Here is a 17500-nt window from a genome sequence, read left to right as displayed (position 1 = left end):
GCGTTGAGCAGCAAGCGACTTTTGCCAGCGTAATTTCGCTCGAGTTGGGATATTTCATCTCGGGCGACGAGCGAATTTTCTGTCTCTGTCGCTCTGACGCCCAGCGATTTCTCTCCCGAGCGAATATACGCTGAATCGCTCGTTGGCATTGACTTTGTATGTAAACTTGATGCCAGCGACAAACTTTAATAGGTCGGTGTGAACGCACCTTCAGTAGAGTTATTTCCACAAATAGACTCAACAAACAACAAACGTTTCCACCGTTATTCCGATTGGATCTGGATTGGATTTGGCGACGCTGATTGGCTGAAGGAGTTGTCTGTCAAGGCAAGTACTCCCGCCCACTGAAATCACTGTGGGGGGCTGGACATCCAGACTGTTATGTTAATACAGCTAAACACAATGTGAGCTATCAGGTGTTTTTTTACAAGGCTACAGGAAAGGCTCTCCATGCATGCAGTCTGTGTGTGTGTGTGTGTGTGTGTGTGTGTGTGTGTGTGTGTCTCTCTCTGACACACACACACACACACAACACACACACACACACACACACACACACACACACACACACACACACACACAAACACAGGGTTGGAGTTAGCAATCGGACGATCTAACAACACTCTGACAGGAATCAGAATCAATCAGACAGTTGACTACATGGCAGAGAGGGATGCCTTCACTGACATACTGTATCTTTACAGTATGTCAGATCTTCCCTACTTGACTGACTGGAGAGAGAAGAAACGAGAGCAGCAAAGAGAGGGATAGAGAGGAAGAGGAGCAGCCGACAGCGAGTGATGAAGAAGTGACACTGCTGACAGGCAGAAACTCCTGATATCACAGCTTTTCCTACGATCGCTCCAGTCCACTTTTCAGTGTAAAGAGACCAAATCTTCTCTTCAAACCCCTCTTCACTCACTGTTCTACCTTCTCAATGGTTGGTGTTCTATTTCAAACGTTCTCAACGGTCTATGAATGGCTGTTGATGAAAACGTTGGTGGAATGTTGATAATAACCATTTCATCTTCCTGAGAATCATCCACCTTATTCTAAAATGCAGCAGTGATTAAAATGCAACAAGACTTGGATCAGTAACAAGATGCATCATCCCTCCAAGTTTCATCCCGAATCAGGGTAGCAGTTACGGCTTTTCAAACACACATTATGACATTTTGGGCTTGTTTGAATTGAACTATCGTGCCCCAATCAGGCCAATCAGTGTCATTCTTAAAGGCTGGAAACGCAGTGTAAAGATGACCAGAGGTGCCTGAGCTATACCACCTGAGATATACCTGAGTTATACCACCTGAGATATACCTGAGTTATACCACCTGAGATATACCTGAGTTATACCACCTGAGATATACCTGAGTTATACCACCTGAGATATACCTGAGTTATACCACCTGAGATATACCTGAGTTATACCACCTGCCATTTCACTGTTGAGGGACAGACACCGCCTGATCCACCCCACCGCCCCCTCGCATTCTCTATGCCACCACATGGTGCGGGCGTGATGAAGTCAAAGAGACAGGGAGCGATGGAGGTCATCATTCCTCGCAGCCAGCAAGGGATGAATGACAGATGAAGAGAGAAGTTGCGGGTCAAAGAGGTGGGAACGGTAGAGAGAAGGAGGGGTGAAGAGAGCAGAGGGAGGTGATAGCCGGGGGGAGGGAGGGGGAGGAGAGCTTGGCAGAAGAGAGAGAGAGACAGATAAACCTCCCAAAACGGCCCGGCCGGCCGGGCGACGAGCGAGAGGGAAAAAGCGAACGAGACAGGCGGTGATGGCCGCGACCTGGAAAGCACTCCATCTCTGCCTGCTCCGCGCCGCCTGCCCATCCATTGGGCTGTCATGAAGGTCAGAAGGTCATGGGTTCAAATCTCCACACCGGTCCTTTCTGTGTGGAGTTTGCATGTTCTCCCTGTGTTTGTGTGGCTTTCCTCTGGGTGCTGTGGTTTCCTCCCACAGTCTAAATATATATAATATATACAGTGTTTGTGTAGTATCGCAATGTATATATACAGTATATCATCTGCTCAAATGTGTAGTATGTGTATATGATGTCTTCTTGTGTGATAAGGGGTTATAAACATAACTAACTGAACTGAAATCCATCAACTTCCTGCCCCGACAGGAAATGCTCACGCCGTCAGTTCCAACTGGTTCTCACTCCCAACTCGTCAAACACTGCCGTTCTGTCAGAAACCCTTTCCGTCAATACGCCAACGAGAGAGGTAGCCTTTCTCGTCAGGAATCAACGTTGGGGGCGTTGCGGGCGAGACGACCGCCAGTCACGTGTTTAATGTCTCGTTGACTCAGACTTCGACGCTGCGGGGGCGGGGCAACAGCCCTAACCCAGCGGTCTTGAACCTATAACGAACGTATATAAGGTCTGATGGTGAAGGGATGGGATTGGTGGACCTGTTAGCGTCCTCGCTGCTTAGTATGACTCCCGAGTGCTCCACACGTTGTATTTTTACTTTTGTTTTGAACCATAAACCAAACCATTACCTGAACCTTAATCAAGTTGCTGTAGTTACAGTTAGTAGACGGACGGACAAGCCCGTCTTTGATTGTCACACAGTCACACACCAACACACGCATGCGGCCACAAACACACTCATGCTGATGGTGGCCAGGAGCAGTGGTCGCTTTTTCTTTCCAGCGCCTGGGGACCAACTTCGGATGTTTTGTCATCACTGGTCGGATGACGATCTTCTGCATGTTTTTAGTGGGGGAGTTATGTACGGAGGAACCCCCTGGGGAGCACGGGGAGAACATGCAAACTCCACACAGAAAGGCCCACCTGGGCAGTAGGCACTGAAGATATGGGGGGGGACACAACTCCAGCGCCCACAGCGTCCCAGGCGAGAATCGAACTCAGGACCTTCTAGCTGTGGGGCGACTGCGCCACCGTACCCTCACTTTTAATTGAACGTAAGTAACCGGTGTTTACGAAAAATTAACATGCGGTATATTTAACGAGCTTGGAGTGAGAACGTGTTGTCAGTTCAGCTTTTCGTTCAATCAGTCGGGAGCCTCGTCCACCGCCGAGGGCCCTGGCACACTGGCACAAAGTCTACTTAACTGTAATGAGTGGACATTTTTTCGACTACAGCCACAAGGGGGAGATTTATATGGTTGGGGGGGGGGGGGGCAAACTCAAAAGTAGAGCAGAGCCAAGATGGCTGACGGATGGCAGTGGTTGCACGGTCCAGTCGTTGCGCTAATTTCAAGCAGAACATCTCCAATAATGACTGGAGGCCCGTGAGGGTCTTATATTAAACCCAAATCAATTCCACATCATCCATAAGGGTCGGCTCCGCCTCCGTTTGCTTTGCCTCCACGGGACTGAGGAGTGGTGGAAATTAGCGGAGCTGCTCTTCTGATTGCTCTGTTCCCACTATTTCAGCACACTTGTGCTGATTGCAGTTTAGGACGAGCTGATTGGCTGATTAAAAAAAAGTGTCTATAAATTGATCTCCTAATGAGAGAGCCAATCAGAGCAAGATGTCCTGGGGAGCAGCATAGTGAGGTTCTGGAGGGGGTCAGGGTGACTGATGCAAAATAGATGGGCGGGGCGACGGGGAGAGAGAGGGGGGAGGGGAGAGAGAGGGAGAGAGAGGGGGAGAGAGGGAGAGAGGGGGGGAGAGAGAGAGGGGAGAGACAGAGAGGGAGAGAGAGAGAGGGAGAGAGAGGGAGAGAGGGGGGGAGAGAGAGAGGGAGAGAGGGAGAGAGAGAGGGGAGAGAGAGAGAGAGAGAGAGAGAGAGAGAGGGGAGAGACAGAGAGGGAGAGAGAGAGAGGGAGAGAGAGGGAGAGAGGGGGGGAGAGAGAGAGGGAGAGAGGGAGAGAGAGAGAGAGAGAGAGAGAGAGAGAGAGAGAGAGAGAGGGGAGAGACAGAGAGGGATAAAAAAAGGTAATATAAACACGCAACACTGACTTTCCACAATTTCGCACCTCTTTCATCATTTTCCGTCTCTCTGTCTTTTTATCTCTTCTCCCTTTATCATTTATTTTATTCTGTCGTTTTCATGTTGAAGCCACTCGCCAAGAAACAAGAGAGCTTTCAGTAACAAAAGCTTCTCTGCAGAAAGTGCTTCCAAAAGTGGATGTGACATCTCCTGGCTGCGGGACAAATTGCATAGATTTTATTTAAGCGGGTGATGCACGCACGCACGCACACGCACACACACACACACACACACATGCACACACACACTCACGCACGCATGCACGCACACACACACACGCACACACACACACACACACACACACACACACACACACAATGAAAGGGTGGTGCTGAGGCTGTGGAGCAGGAAAACAACAGCTGCATGTGTCTCTCTGCTTTTCCATAATTGATAGTGAGATGTGATCAAACACAAACGTCCTGCTGGAGTGTACACATACACACACACACATACACACACATGAACATGCACACTCACACACTGTACACACAAATAGACAAATATGCATATTTATTTCATGCTTCTACAGTACACACACACACACACACACACACACACACACACACACACACAGACAGACACACCCACACGCATAGGGCTGGGCAATATTTGATCTTATATCGATATCGACATTGATATCGTGAGAGACTAGATATCGTCTTAGATTTTGGATATGGTAATATGTTGATATAATAATAATAATAATGTATGGTTTTAAGGCTGGATTACAGTAAAGTGATGTAATTTTCTGAACGTACCACCAGACTGTTCTAGTTGTTCTATTATTAGCCTTTACCCACTTAGTCATTATTACTGTATATCCACATGACTGATTATTATTATTTATCAAGAATCTCAGTGTGTAAATATTTTGGTCAAAAAATATTGTGATATTTGATTTTGTAGACATTGCCCAGCAGACAGACACAGACAGAGAGACAGACAGACAGACAGACAGACAGACAGACAGACAGACAGACAGACAGACAGACAGACAGACAGACAGACAGACAGACAGACACACACACACACACACACACACACACACACACACACACACACACAGAGACACACACAGAGGCGTGGCCGTGCTGACCTGGTGTTATCAGAGTCGATGGTGTGAAACAGCTTCTCCAGCTCTTTCTCGTTCAGCGTGCCATCTGAGAAGAACGCCTGGAACTCATCCAGAGACAGCTTGCCATCATCTGTGGGGTACACACACACACACACACACGCACGCACGCACGCACACGCACACACACACACACACACACACACACACAAACATACGCACTTGTGTTATTATATTAGTGAGGACATTGCATCCACTTACCCTTCACCATTACATCATGTGACGTTTAACATTTACGTTCACCTTAACTCCAATTCTGACTTGTAAGAGAAGCAATGCTGCAACAAGGACAGGAGACAAACCCAATGAATTCATGGACATGATTATCATTACAATTACTGGACATGACACTGGACTGTACTGTGTATACTGGACATGAAACTGGACTGTACTGTGTATACTGGACATGAAACTGGACTGTACTGTGTACACTGGACATGAAACTGGACTGTACTGTGTACACTGGACATGAAACTGGACTGTACTGTGTATACTGGACATGAAACTGGACTGTACTGTGTACACTGGACATGAAACTGGACTGTACTGTACTGTGTACTGTGTATACTGGACATGACACTGGACTGTACTGTGTACACTGGACATGAAACTGGACTGTACTGTGTACACTGGACATGAAACTGGACTGTACTGTGTATACTGGACATGAAACTGGACTGTACTGTGTATACTGGACATGAAACTGTACTGTACTGTGTATACTGGACATGAAACTGGACTGTACTGTGTATACTGCACATGACTCTGACTCCATTAGCAGCAGCTCTAACGAACTTCATGTGAGACGCAGAAGCAGAAGTTCACGTCTCGCTGAGTGAGAAGAGCACAAACTGTTCTGAGAGCTCTTTAGCTTGAAGTCACATGTAGGCAGGTTAAAAAGGAATCCTGTCTCTGACTGGCTTTTATCTACAGCAGCCTTTTTCACTTCCTCAAGTGTATTGTGAAATCAATCTGGCCTGCTCCTCTGCCTGGTGCAAACCTTCATCTGGCCTGCTCCTCTGCCTGGTGCAAACCTTCATCTGGCCTGCTCCTCTGCCTGGTGCAAACCTTCATCTGGCCTGCTCCTCTGCCTGGTGCAAACCTTCATCTGGCCTGCTCCTCTGCCTGGTGCAAACCTTCATCTGGCCTGCTCCTCTGCCTGGTGCAAACCTTCATCTGGCCTGCTCCTCTGCCTGGTGCAAACCTTCATCTGGCCTGCTCCTCTGCCTGGTGCAAACCTTCATCTGGCCTGCTCCTCTGCCTGGTGCAAACCTTCATCTGGCCTGCTCCTCTGCCTGGTGCAAACCTTCATCTGGCCTGCTCCTCTGCCTGGTGCAAACCTTCATCTGGCCTGCTCCTCTGCCTGGTGCAAACCTTCATCTGGCCTGCTCCTCTGCCTGGTGCAAACCTTCATCTGGCCTGCTCCTCTGCCTGGTGCAAACCTTCATCTGGCCTGCTCCTCTGCCTGGTGCAAACCTTCATCCCCTGCTGTTTGTCCATGTCAGCAGTTTAGTCATCACACAAAAGGTCAAAAGAAATCCAGATTACGTGACACTCTTGCTTTTGGGCAGCATCTACAAACAATCATACAACTAGGTATACGAGGGATCAGCCGAGCAGCATTTTTTTTGGTAAACAAACCGCGTCACTGGGTGGCAACGGCAATGGAACCCTATGGAGCCCAAGTGGCGCGAGGCGTGAGCGTCTGACTCTAGCCAGTTAACTCTGTTTACATTTTAAAGACTGCGAGATGTTCACACAACTTTAACATGACATGTATATATATTATACATCAAACCCTTGAGCTACTTCTGCTCTCACTCAGAATGTCAAAATATAAGCGATGTCATGTATAGTTTTTGAGATATTAACGTTTGTTTGGCACAACTCATACTATTAACTGCCGCGGGGTTCCGCATTTCTGGGTGGCAAGTGACGTCACGCTGATTCGTCCTATAGAGACACTGCATGAAATAGGCCACGCCCATCACGGGGGAAAGCTCTCCATTCACTTCCACACACCAGCGTAATTTTCCTTGAATTAAACGTAGCTAAAAGCTGTAAGAAATGTAAAAAATCACTGATTAAAGTTTTTTTTTGTACTCCCGAGCAAAACAAGGAAGCCATTGAGAATTGGTGAGAAGACAAATCTAGCTGTCAAGGAAGTAAGTTGTAGTGTTCATCTTACGTATATATGATCTTTGTGTGCAACACGTGACATAGGAGAACCCCAGAATTCGGGGGGGAGTTTTTGTTTCCCGCCGTTTAGGGGCGTGGTTTCTGAATGATGACGCGCTCCGCAGTGTCTCTATCTCGTCTGCTCATGTACTGTAGCAGCTAATTGAGATCAATGAATACAACCTGAGAGCGCCGGATTCAAAGATGGCCTCCTCCAATTACTGTAAGAGCGAACTGGACCAGCTCATTACTGGTGCCGCTCGGCCGGCGACATCAAAGACACTTCCTAGACTGTTTGGAAGTCTGACGCAACGTTGCGTAAAGAAGCGTTGTTCCTCTTGTATTGAAGATCTTTGAAGATACACAGAAAGCTCTTGTTCTTTGAATACCGTGTATTTTGCAGAACTTTGCGTGAACTTCATTCCGTCTTCAAGCAGCTACTGGAGGGTTCTACACAAACTGCTTACATGCAAAGTGATTCATGAGGATTTGCTATCTACATGATATCGTTGTTGTTGCTGCCATAGAAAACTTTATAAATCCAATTTCTGTGATTTTCCTGTTTTTCACTTCACTTGAAGGATTGCAGCCGAGTTGAGAAGATTCTACCGCTCTTATGAAACATTTTCAAAACCCATCAGACAAACTCAAAACTACCTGGTGGTCAAGCTAAGGTCAAAACTGTTTTTCTTAGTATAAGAGAGAGAAGTGGCAGGAGCGCTGCTGGAGTCCCTCAAACCAACGGTCTTGGAAAGGAAAAATGATCAAAAGGAGAGGATAAAAAAAATCCAGGTCCAGGTACTCAAGGAGGTTTGAAAGTAAAAGGCCTTTAATTATGGTAGCATTCACCACAGGTGTGACAAGTGAGAGCTCTCACCTGTCACACCTGTGGTGAATGCTACATAATCACTTTTGTTGACTTGTTTGTCATTACACCCTGAAGAAGGCGCAGGCCGATACGCGTTGGTGTATTTTAAAGAGTCTCGAGCCCATTTAATTAAAGGCCTTTTACTTTCAAACCTCCTTGAGTGCCTGGGCCTGGATGTTTTGTTTTTTTGTGAATAAGATTCTAATTCACAATGAAAACTAACGTGAAATTATTAGGAAATGGTCTGTGTGTGTGTGTGTGTGCGCGTGCGTGTGTGTGTGTGTGTGTGTGTGTGTGTGTGTGTGTGTGTGTGTGTATGTGTTTTTGTTTGTTCGTTCAAAGGTGCGCTTAGACCTAGCGTCTGCCGTTCAAAAACTTTAACAGGTTCAGACAAAATCTGCAAAATCTTCCAGAAATGACAGTCTTCTTTTAACTGTCTTCTCCAGTCCCTCTGTGTTCTCTTCTCCTCAGTCTGTCTTCTCCGCTCAGGGAAGCATCTGGCGCGTGTGTTATTTCACCAGCGCTTCTTGCGGGACAGCGGGATCTGTTTGTGTAGCGTTCAGCGGGGCTGACTGACACACATAACAGCAGAGACGCACAGAGTTGTACTTTGTGCCACCGGCTGTGTCTTTGAGCACCGGAGGAGAAAAGGCTTCGTGGGGTTTTTCAACGCAGACGAACAGACTGACACAAACTCTCGGGAACTTCATAACTGAGAGCCGGAACGTAAATCTCTTTTTGGCTCTGTACCTCCTCTCTCAGGCTCGCTCTACCCTTCTCCTTGTTTGTGTCTTGTCAGCTCTCTTAACCCTTGGGTGGTATTTGCGTTTTTTTTGTTACTCACCCAATGTTCGCGGGGGGTCTGGTGCACCTATCGACATGACTGGGTTTTAAAACAATACAGCCATAACAATTCATATAAAAATACTTAAAAGATGTTGACTTTATCTCAATTACAAGCAATATAGAGAGCATATATGGTTCATATTTGCCATTTACCCTCTGCTAGATCACATTCATCAATAAAAAGTGCTTTCATTTTTGTGTGATAAATCAGGTGGTAAAAAAATTATTCATTGCATCATTTTTCTTTGAGTAAATATTGAAAATGGGTCCCCACAGACACGAACACCACACATGGGTTCAAGCTCCTTGTAACAGCAGCTGACCCTCGCGTGATTTTTTGACGGTTTGCCCACAGACTGTGGCCGAGCCGTCTAGAAGAGGGCTTGTCTGTCTGTATGTGTCTGTCTGTCTGTCCCCCACAAAAGTAGACCAATCACAGCTCACGCCACTATGTGCATGACTTCACAAACCCCATGCAGCACACTGGCCATCAAACAGCATTGAAGTCAAAGGACGCACGATTCTCAGCCCACCAGAAATTATAATCTGCGCAAATAAGCATGCAGAAATGAGCAAGAAATGTCAATATCTTAGTTTAAGTGTAGATACAAAGGCCTACTATGTGATTGGCACAGAGAGCCAAAGTGAAATGTCACTTCCTGCTTCAGCACTGTACCAGAGATTTTCATCCACCATTTATTTTCCCATAGATATTTCGTAAAATGCTTATAAAAATAGTTTGACTTGGTCAAAACAAACGGTTCAGTTATATTTAGAAACAGGAGAGACCACATAACATTTCACTCTGACCAAAAAACTGCGGATTTAAAGAAAATATTTTTTCAACTTTTTTAAGTTTTGGTCAAAGTGAAATGTTCTATGGTCTCTCCCGATTCTAAATATAGCTGAACCATTTGGTTTGAAGAAGTAAACCGGTAACAAAAACGTGACCGGTAAGTTTTTCTGGTCAAATAAATGATTTCGCCGAATCCCTGCATGTCTCCCTCTGCTCGGAGGCACTGCAGAGCACTCGTCTTGCGCTCGCTCCCCTCTCGTCCCAGACACGCCCACTTTTCAACGGGCAAATCAAGTTCCTCCAAAACATTACGACCCCGCCCGTCTATCCAGAAACATTTTCTATATTTAATTTACTTTATAGATTTACTTTATAATGTCGATCCCGTTTTGCACGGAAATATGTCACGATCGGGAAGTGACGCCGTCGATCACCACGGAAGTGAAGAGACTATATTCGCCCGCATCCACATCGCATCCAACAACGGCGTGGAGTTATTAAACTTGGTATTATTAAACTCGTTATGATGACATTAGACTCTGTCTTGTTATTATGCCGCATGCTCACTGCTCACCACACTGATAGCGGGAGCAGCAGGCGCTTGGCGTAACCTTTCCACGGCAGAAGCCTTGTTTTTTTATGAGGCGCGCTTCTGAAATGCCACTTCTTGTTTTCAACAGTACCTCACCCATAACCCTCCTCACCCCCTCTCCTCACCCCCCTCCTCACCCCCCCCTCCACTTAAGCGCTCGCTGTCTATTCTTTCCTCTCGCAGCCGCGACTATTTCTGACCTGCCCTTCGCCGGCGCAGCAGTCGAGCTGAGCAGCAAACAGAAGCTGCGGTGTTTAATTCAGCAGTGACCCAGTTTGGTGCCTGTAGCCATGCAGCTACCCCCGGGTTAGACCCACTTAGGAATTCTCCGGCAAACACACCAGAAACACACACACACACACACACACACACACACACACACACACACACACACGCATCACTCCCCCAGCCAAGCGGATAGCTAGCTAACCCCATTTTCCTAAACCATGAAATACTCCCAAATTACACATATCTCAAGAGAGAGAGATACCCCCCCTCCCCTCCCCTCACCCACAGTCCACTGCCACACACACCTAGAGGCGCATCCCTCCCTAACCTGCTATGTTGCCAACCTGACATAAGATGTTTTACATTTGCCCTACTTACCCATATTCTGCTCCTCACTTACAGTAAGTAGGCTTTCTAGGAAAACTTACAGTAAGTAGGCTTTCTAGCAAAACTTACAGTAGGCTTTCTAGCAAAACTTGCTGGCACAAAAAGGAAGGGACAAGCTTAGCCCTCGTTCACACAGGATGCTGAACGTAAGCAGAGCTGAAGCTTGAAGCAGCACAAGCTGAACTGACGCCTCACCGTTCACACAAGAAGCCTTCTCTTTTCCTCACGCCGCCTCCTCGGCGCGCCTTGAGCCCACGCCCACAACTACCCATCGACTTCATGCCTGGCAGCTTCAAGCTTCACGCGTCACGCTTGGAAAATAGACGTGAATCCTGAACGATCGCTTGAGCAAAGGCGGTGAGCGTGGCTTCAGCGTGACATGCGCGCGGGTGGTGTGAACGGCCTCGCCTAAATGAAACTTGTGGGTTCAGCGTAGGTTGAGCTTAGGTTGAGCGTTGCTTCGGCGTGTGGTGTGAACGGGGGCTTAAAGAAGAGTAGATTAACTCTCTACAAGAGCAGTGTCAGGTCACAGGAGAAGCTTCCCTAGCGCGGATGCTAATCATCAGGCACGTGCACACATAGACATGAAAGGGGGCTTGAGCCCCTGCCTTTTTTTCAGTCTGTAAAAAGTTTTTTTTTTTTTTTTTTAACTCATTGAGTGCCAATGACGACAGCTGTCGTCATTTCAAATACTAACGTAGAGTGCCAAAGACGACGATCGTCGTCAATTGCGTTTTTTGACGGTGGGACGTGGATCAATCCCTGATACATCTCCTGTACAAATATTGTAGCTATTGGAGGTCTATAACCTATTTTACAGATCCATTAGGTGGCGACAGTGCTGTCCAGATGAGAGAAAGTGGAGTAAAAAACAAAGAAGAAGTCGTTGTGGAAACGGAAATCGCATCGCATCCGTATGCATCCATATGCATGAAGCATACTGTAACGTTAGCTGTGCCTGCAGCAGCCAATCTGCTGCCACAATTGAGCCCCATCCGTGTCCGCTGCGATAGCCCATCCATATGATTTAGTTGCCGACACGGCGACACCAGCGTCTTTCTGAAAAGTTACATTATTCTCAGCTGGCGACACGCTGTAAAAAAGCGGGGGGATGCAGCGCACTTTTCAGTGCAGATCAAACTCAGAGCAAACCGCAGCAGAGACACTCCTCCCACCACGGAGGAGGAGGAGGAGGGGGGTGGGGCACGCAGGGCACTACAGCATACAACCATTGACAGTACACACAGACCCAGGCAGCAGGCTCGATGCATAGAGAGCAAACAAGCTAGAATAGGCTATCTGATGCCCACCAGCAGTAAATCAAGACCAGCAAGAAGGTGTAGGGTCTGCGCACGCAGGGGCCAGCGCTGCTGGTTGCAGCTAAAAAATATTATTTGGCCAAACAAAATTCCTTTGTTTTCACTCTTTTATTGAAGGAAATTATTTTTGAGGTGTCATTATATCAGAAAATATTAGCTTCAGAGTCAATGATGTGCTTGAATGTTTAATTTCACAAAAGGCTCATTATCTCAGCTTCTAGAAAAAAATTGCTGTTTTTGGTTAAATCAAGCTATCTTCTCCGGCTCCTAACTAAAGAACGGAAAATGGGATCAATAAACTTTTTTTTGCAGATGATAGAAGAGAGTCTCCTCGTTCTTTGTGCGTGTTCGGTGTTTACATAGTAATATCACACAATATTCTGTGGGCCTCGAGAAATCACTGAAAACGCTCTGAAACTCTGGCACTGGGAGCGTCCGTTCTCCAAAAGTGGCTGGCACTCAATGAGTTAATTATAATACATTTTTCATTTTCATTCCAACAACACATGAACAAAACAAACAGCTCAGACACATGAAAAAAATAAAATAAAAAGTGCCCTTTCCTGACCATGAATGCATTTCTAATGGTGCTTTGTATGGAAATTGCCCTTTCCATGCCGTCACTGAAGGCAGCATTCAAAGAGAAATGCCTTTTCCGAGCTCTCTTGGCCTTGAATGCACCATTTGTAATAGGCCTCTGCATGGAGCAGTGTTTTTCTAAACCGCCCCTGAAGGCACCAACCCAAAAACGCACGTGGCCCTTCCCCACCCACTCCAGCAGTGCGCACTCCACTCAGCCAGAGCAACCACATGCAGACGGACACCAGCAGCACAGGCGCACACAGTCTGACAGATATATCAGTCAGTCAACGTGAATCAGGTATGTATGTTTGTCAAAACAAAGAATTATACAGAGAGCCACCCCCCCCCCCCATTTCAGTTTCATGTTGAAATTTCGCCGGTGCAGAGGCACAGGCATGCAGCAGCCTGTAATGCCGTTTTACACCCCGCCAGCACCGAGATGTCGAGATCACCTCTACCTGGATGTTGATTACCAAACTCAGCCTTCATGTGCTGAGAGAGCCCCCAAAACATGGAAGTCACCTCGATGCTTTTTATGCTTTTAAAGTGTGTGTCTATGTGCCAGGGCACTGAGGGCAGGCCTCTGGTCTGGAGGGGATGCAAATAACATCTTATGGTGGTCTATGTAGCAAAAACTGAGTTAAATAACTGCAACTGTAATTCGGCTTTGTCTGATATCGATATGTATTCCGTAGCCACTAGCCAGTGATGACTGAGTGAGCCTCATGTATGGCTACTGGGCTGGGTAGTTGTAGTAGTGGCTCTTGTTCGACTTAAATGAATGAATGAATGAATGAATGAATGAATAAATACATAAATAAATAAACCACCCAATAAATAAATAACCAAAATATAGGGAACAAATGCAGAATTCTTGCTCTTGAAAATAGTTTTTACTTTACACTATTGGAAAGGGATGTTGTGTTGTTGAATCAGCAAAAAATAAAAATAAATCTAATACACCTTATCTAAATCTTCTGTCTTGCTTTTTAGAATTATGGTTAAAATGCATGGTATATTACAAGCCTCACTCAGTATATCGTTCAATGTTTCTGCCTGTGTTGCTATCTGTTGTAGTACAACAACCTAAAGGGAGAAAAGGAGCAAATAAATATTGATGCTTAAATGATTTCACAACAGTAATGCAACAGCATGCAACTTTTATATACTAATATTATTCAGTTATGGAGTTATTTTTCCGTGACAAGTCTCATCCTAAAATGAGATATTCCTCTAAATCTGGTTAAAATCGGAATATTTAAAATGCGTTATACCCCTAAATTGGCCTTCAAATTGCCTCAAATTTCGTGCCCTTTTATGAATTTGAGCCCCTGCCCCTCTAATGTTCTCTGCACGTCCCTGCTAATCATGTTACATTGTACAGTGATAAGTGAGAAACTGCCCATGAAAAGTCACAATGAAATGCCATTATGTGCAGCACTGAGTGCGCTTTCACTCTCAAATGACGGTATTCACCAATAGAATAGAATCACCTAACTTGTTTTTACCGAATGTAAATATGCAAATATCCATATCAACTTTGTGCTGCTTATGTCTCTCAACACAGCACATTTACTTGAAATGACTAAAAAACGAACAGTTACAAATCAAAGTTTTACCACATGGGTCAAGAAATGTGGTCAAAACATGGATCAGTGAACTTACTTCTTCATTTCATTTCTCTCCGTGTCTCTCCTGCAAAGCGCAGTGTGCCCTGGGAGCTACGCACAGTTACACGCTATAGCGGTCGCGGAGGCCTCGCCCCCGACGCACCCAGCGTGATGACGTCATATTTGACTCGCGCCCCCCTTGCGTCTGGCTCACTAAAGTGACCATGAATATAGGCCTTAAGAAGTGGAAGACATTTTGGTTCAAGAAGTGCCTATAAGGTTACATTTCTGGGCAGTGAAGTCCTCCAAATTCAAACAGTTACCACTTGCTGCCATTTGGGGCCGCCAACGTACTAAATTGCCAGCTGTAAAAATGCTGTGTTACAGAAGACAGGTCTTCCCAGGCTAATTCTATTGCCCGTTCGCATTAGTTTTGCAGTCTTTTTCATGTTGCACTAACACAAGGTCCCGTAGCACTAATGTAATGGTGCAGCATTCACTTAGCGGAAGCTCACTCGCACACATGATGCACCTATGCATGCAGGGAGGAGGTCACCTGCAGTCTGTCCCCATCTCCTAACTGTCCTCCATTCTTATAGCACCCTAAAAGTCCTGTGTACCTCACATCTCTCTCTCGAAGATCTCTTCGTCTGTTGGAGAGTATTTATCTTCTTTAGACATTTTACAAATGGTCTCTATTGTAATGCGTCCTGCTACTTTCACAGTATTGTTTTTAGGGGAAGAGAATCTACTAGTACACACCTGCCTCACACGCTCCAGATCTGCTCGTGATTGTATTGATTGAGCCATAACTTCTTGTACACCAAGGTAATGACTTGACCTTGGAAAATGGCTCTCAGACACAAGCTCCATACAAACATTTCACATGGTTTCATCATGAGATGACGTTGAATTTAATATACAGTATATCTCCTATATGATGACATGGTTTATCTATATAGACTACAGCTTCAATGTTCCATTGAGATGGCTTTTAATGCCCTTTAAGGTCCCATGAGGAAGACCTCTTCTGATCCAAATGGACCTCATCCAAGTCTGTTTTGAAATATCACACAGGTAAATACGGAGCTCAAATCCTCCTTGTTCAGCCAGTCGTGGAAGGAGGCACATCTGTTTCTGTCTGTGTTTCCGGGGAACAATTCATTTGACGGACCATTGTTGACAGTTTCGTAGCCAACAGCACTTTGGGCTGGACTCGTACAACCTGATGCATACAGCCTGACTCATACAGCCTGACTCATACAGCCTGATACATACAGCCTGACTCATACAGCCTGATACATACAGCCTGACTCATACAGCCTGATACATACAGCCTGACTCATACAGCCTGATACATACAGCCTGACACATACAGCCTGACACATACAGCCTGACTCATACATTACAGCCTGATACATACAGCCTGACTCATACATTACAGCCTGATACATACAACCTGACTCATACAGCCTGATCCATACAGCCTGACTCATACAGCCTGACTCATACAGCCTGATACATACAGCCTGACTCATACAGCCTGACACATACAGCCTGACTCATATAGCCTGATACATACAGCCTGACACATACAGCCTGACTCATACAGCCTGATACATACAGCCTGACTCATACAGCCTGACACATACAGCCTGACTCATATAGCCTGATACATACAGCCTGACACATACAGCCTGACTCATACAGCCTGATACATACAGCATGACACATACAGCCTGACTCATACAGCCTGATACATACAGCCTGACTCATACAGCCTGACTCATACAGCCTGACTCATACAGCCTGACTCATACAGCCTGATACATACAGCCTGATACATACAGCCTGATACATACAGCCTGATACATACAGCCTGATACATACAGCCTGATACAGCCTGATACATACAGCCTGATACATACAGCATGACTCATACAGCCTGACTCATACAGCCTGATACATACAGCCTGATACATACAGCCTGATACATACAGCCTGATACATACAGCATGATACATACAGCATGACTCATACAGCCTGACTCATACAGCCTGATACATACAGCCTGATACATACAGCCTGATAAAGTGACTGAAACGTTCCTTCAGTCCAAATAAAAGATGCTGATTCAGCATGTCTTGGACTTTTATTCAGTTTGTGAAGTTATTTTTCCATGACAGAGAGAGAGAGAGAAAGGGAGAGAGAGAGAAAGGGAGAGGGAGAGAGAGAGAGAGAGAGAGAAAGGGAGAGGGAGAGAGAGAGAGAGAGAGAGAAAGGGAGAGGGAGAGAGAGAGAAAGGGAGAGAGAGAGAGAGAGAGAGGATGGCCGGGCCAGTGGACCCACTGTGCTGCTAACTGCTCTCTCTCTCTCTCTCTCTCTCTCTCTCTCTCTCTCTCCCTCTCCCTTTCTCTCTCTCTCTCTCTCTCTCTCTCCCTTTCTCTCTCTCTCTCTCTCTCTCTCTCTCCCTCTCCCTTTCTCTCTCTCTCTCTCTCTCTCTCTCTCTCTCTCCCTTTCTCTCTCTCTCTCTCTCTCTCTCTCTCCCTCTCTCTCTCTCTCTCTCTCTCTCTCCCTCTCTTGGTGCAGAATAAAGGAGAGCAATTAGTACTTCCCTTTGCCTACTGGGCTCCACATTGTGCACATAACAGCAACACACACTGAGCAGAAACAAGAGACTGATCATCCCTCTCTCTCTGTCACTCCCTGTCACTGTCTCTCTGTATCTCTCTCTCTCTCTCCCTCTCTGTCACTCCCTGTCACTGTCTCTCTGTCTCTCTCTCTCCCTCTCTGTCACTCCCTGTCACTGTCTCTCTAGGCTCTTTCATACACAGATCGCGGAAAAGTTGCCGTTTAGGAGTCCCGTAAAGCGAGCCGCCTCGCCACAGAAATTGCTTTCACACGAGCCAAGCAGCACGGCCACATTACCGTGCTGCTCTGTACTTTCAGGTGAAATCCCCCGCTCCCGCATTGAAAGGCGAGC

The 17500-nt window shown here is 46.2% G+C and overlaps 1 protein-coding gene across 1 annotated transcript in view; it reads right to left on the bottom strand.

The window, feature by feature from the left end:
* Positions 1-17500, bottom strand: part of necab2 (N-terminal EF-hand calcium binding protein 2) — a gene marked incomplete at both ends in the record, with an annotated part of 233051 nt that overhangs the window by 153043 nt on the left and 62508 nt on the right. The window contains one exon of the mRNA XM_083654659.1: positions 5076-5184. Within this exon, the coding sequence (XP_083510785.1) occupies positions 5076-5184 (109 nt within the window). The remainder of the gene's footprint in view (positions 1-5075; positions 5185-17500) is intronic.

The sequence above is a fragment of the Poromitra crassiceps genome, assembly GCF_964638095.1.
Source record: "Poromitra crassiceps genome assembly, chromosome: 18".
NCBI lineage: Eukaryota > Metazoa > Chordata > Actinopteri > Beryciformes > Melamphaidae > Poromitra > Poromitra crassiceps.
This window is presented reverse-complemented; position numbering and strand designations above follow the sequence as displayed.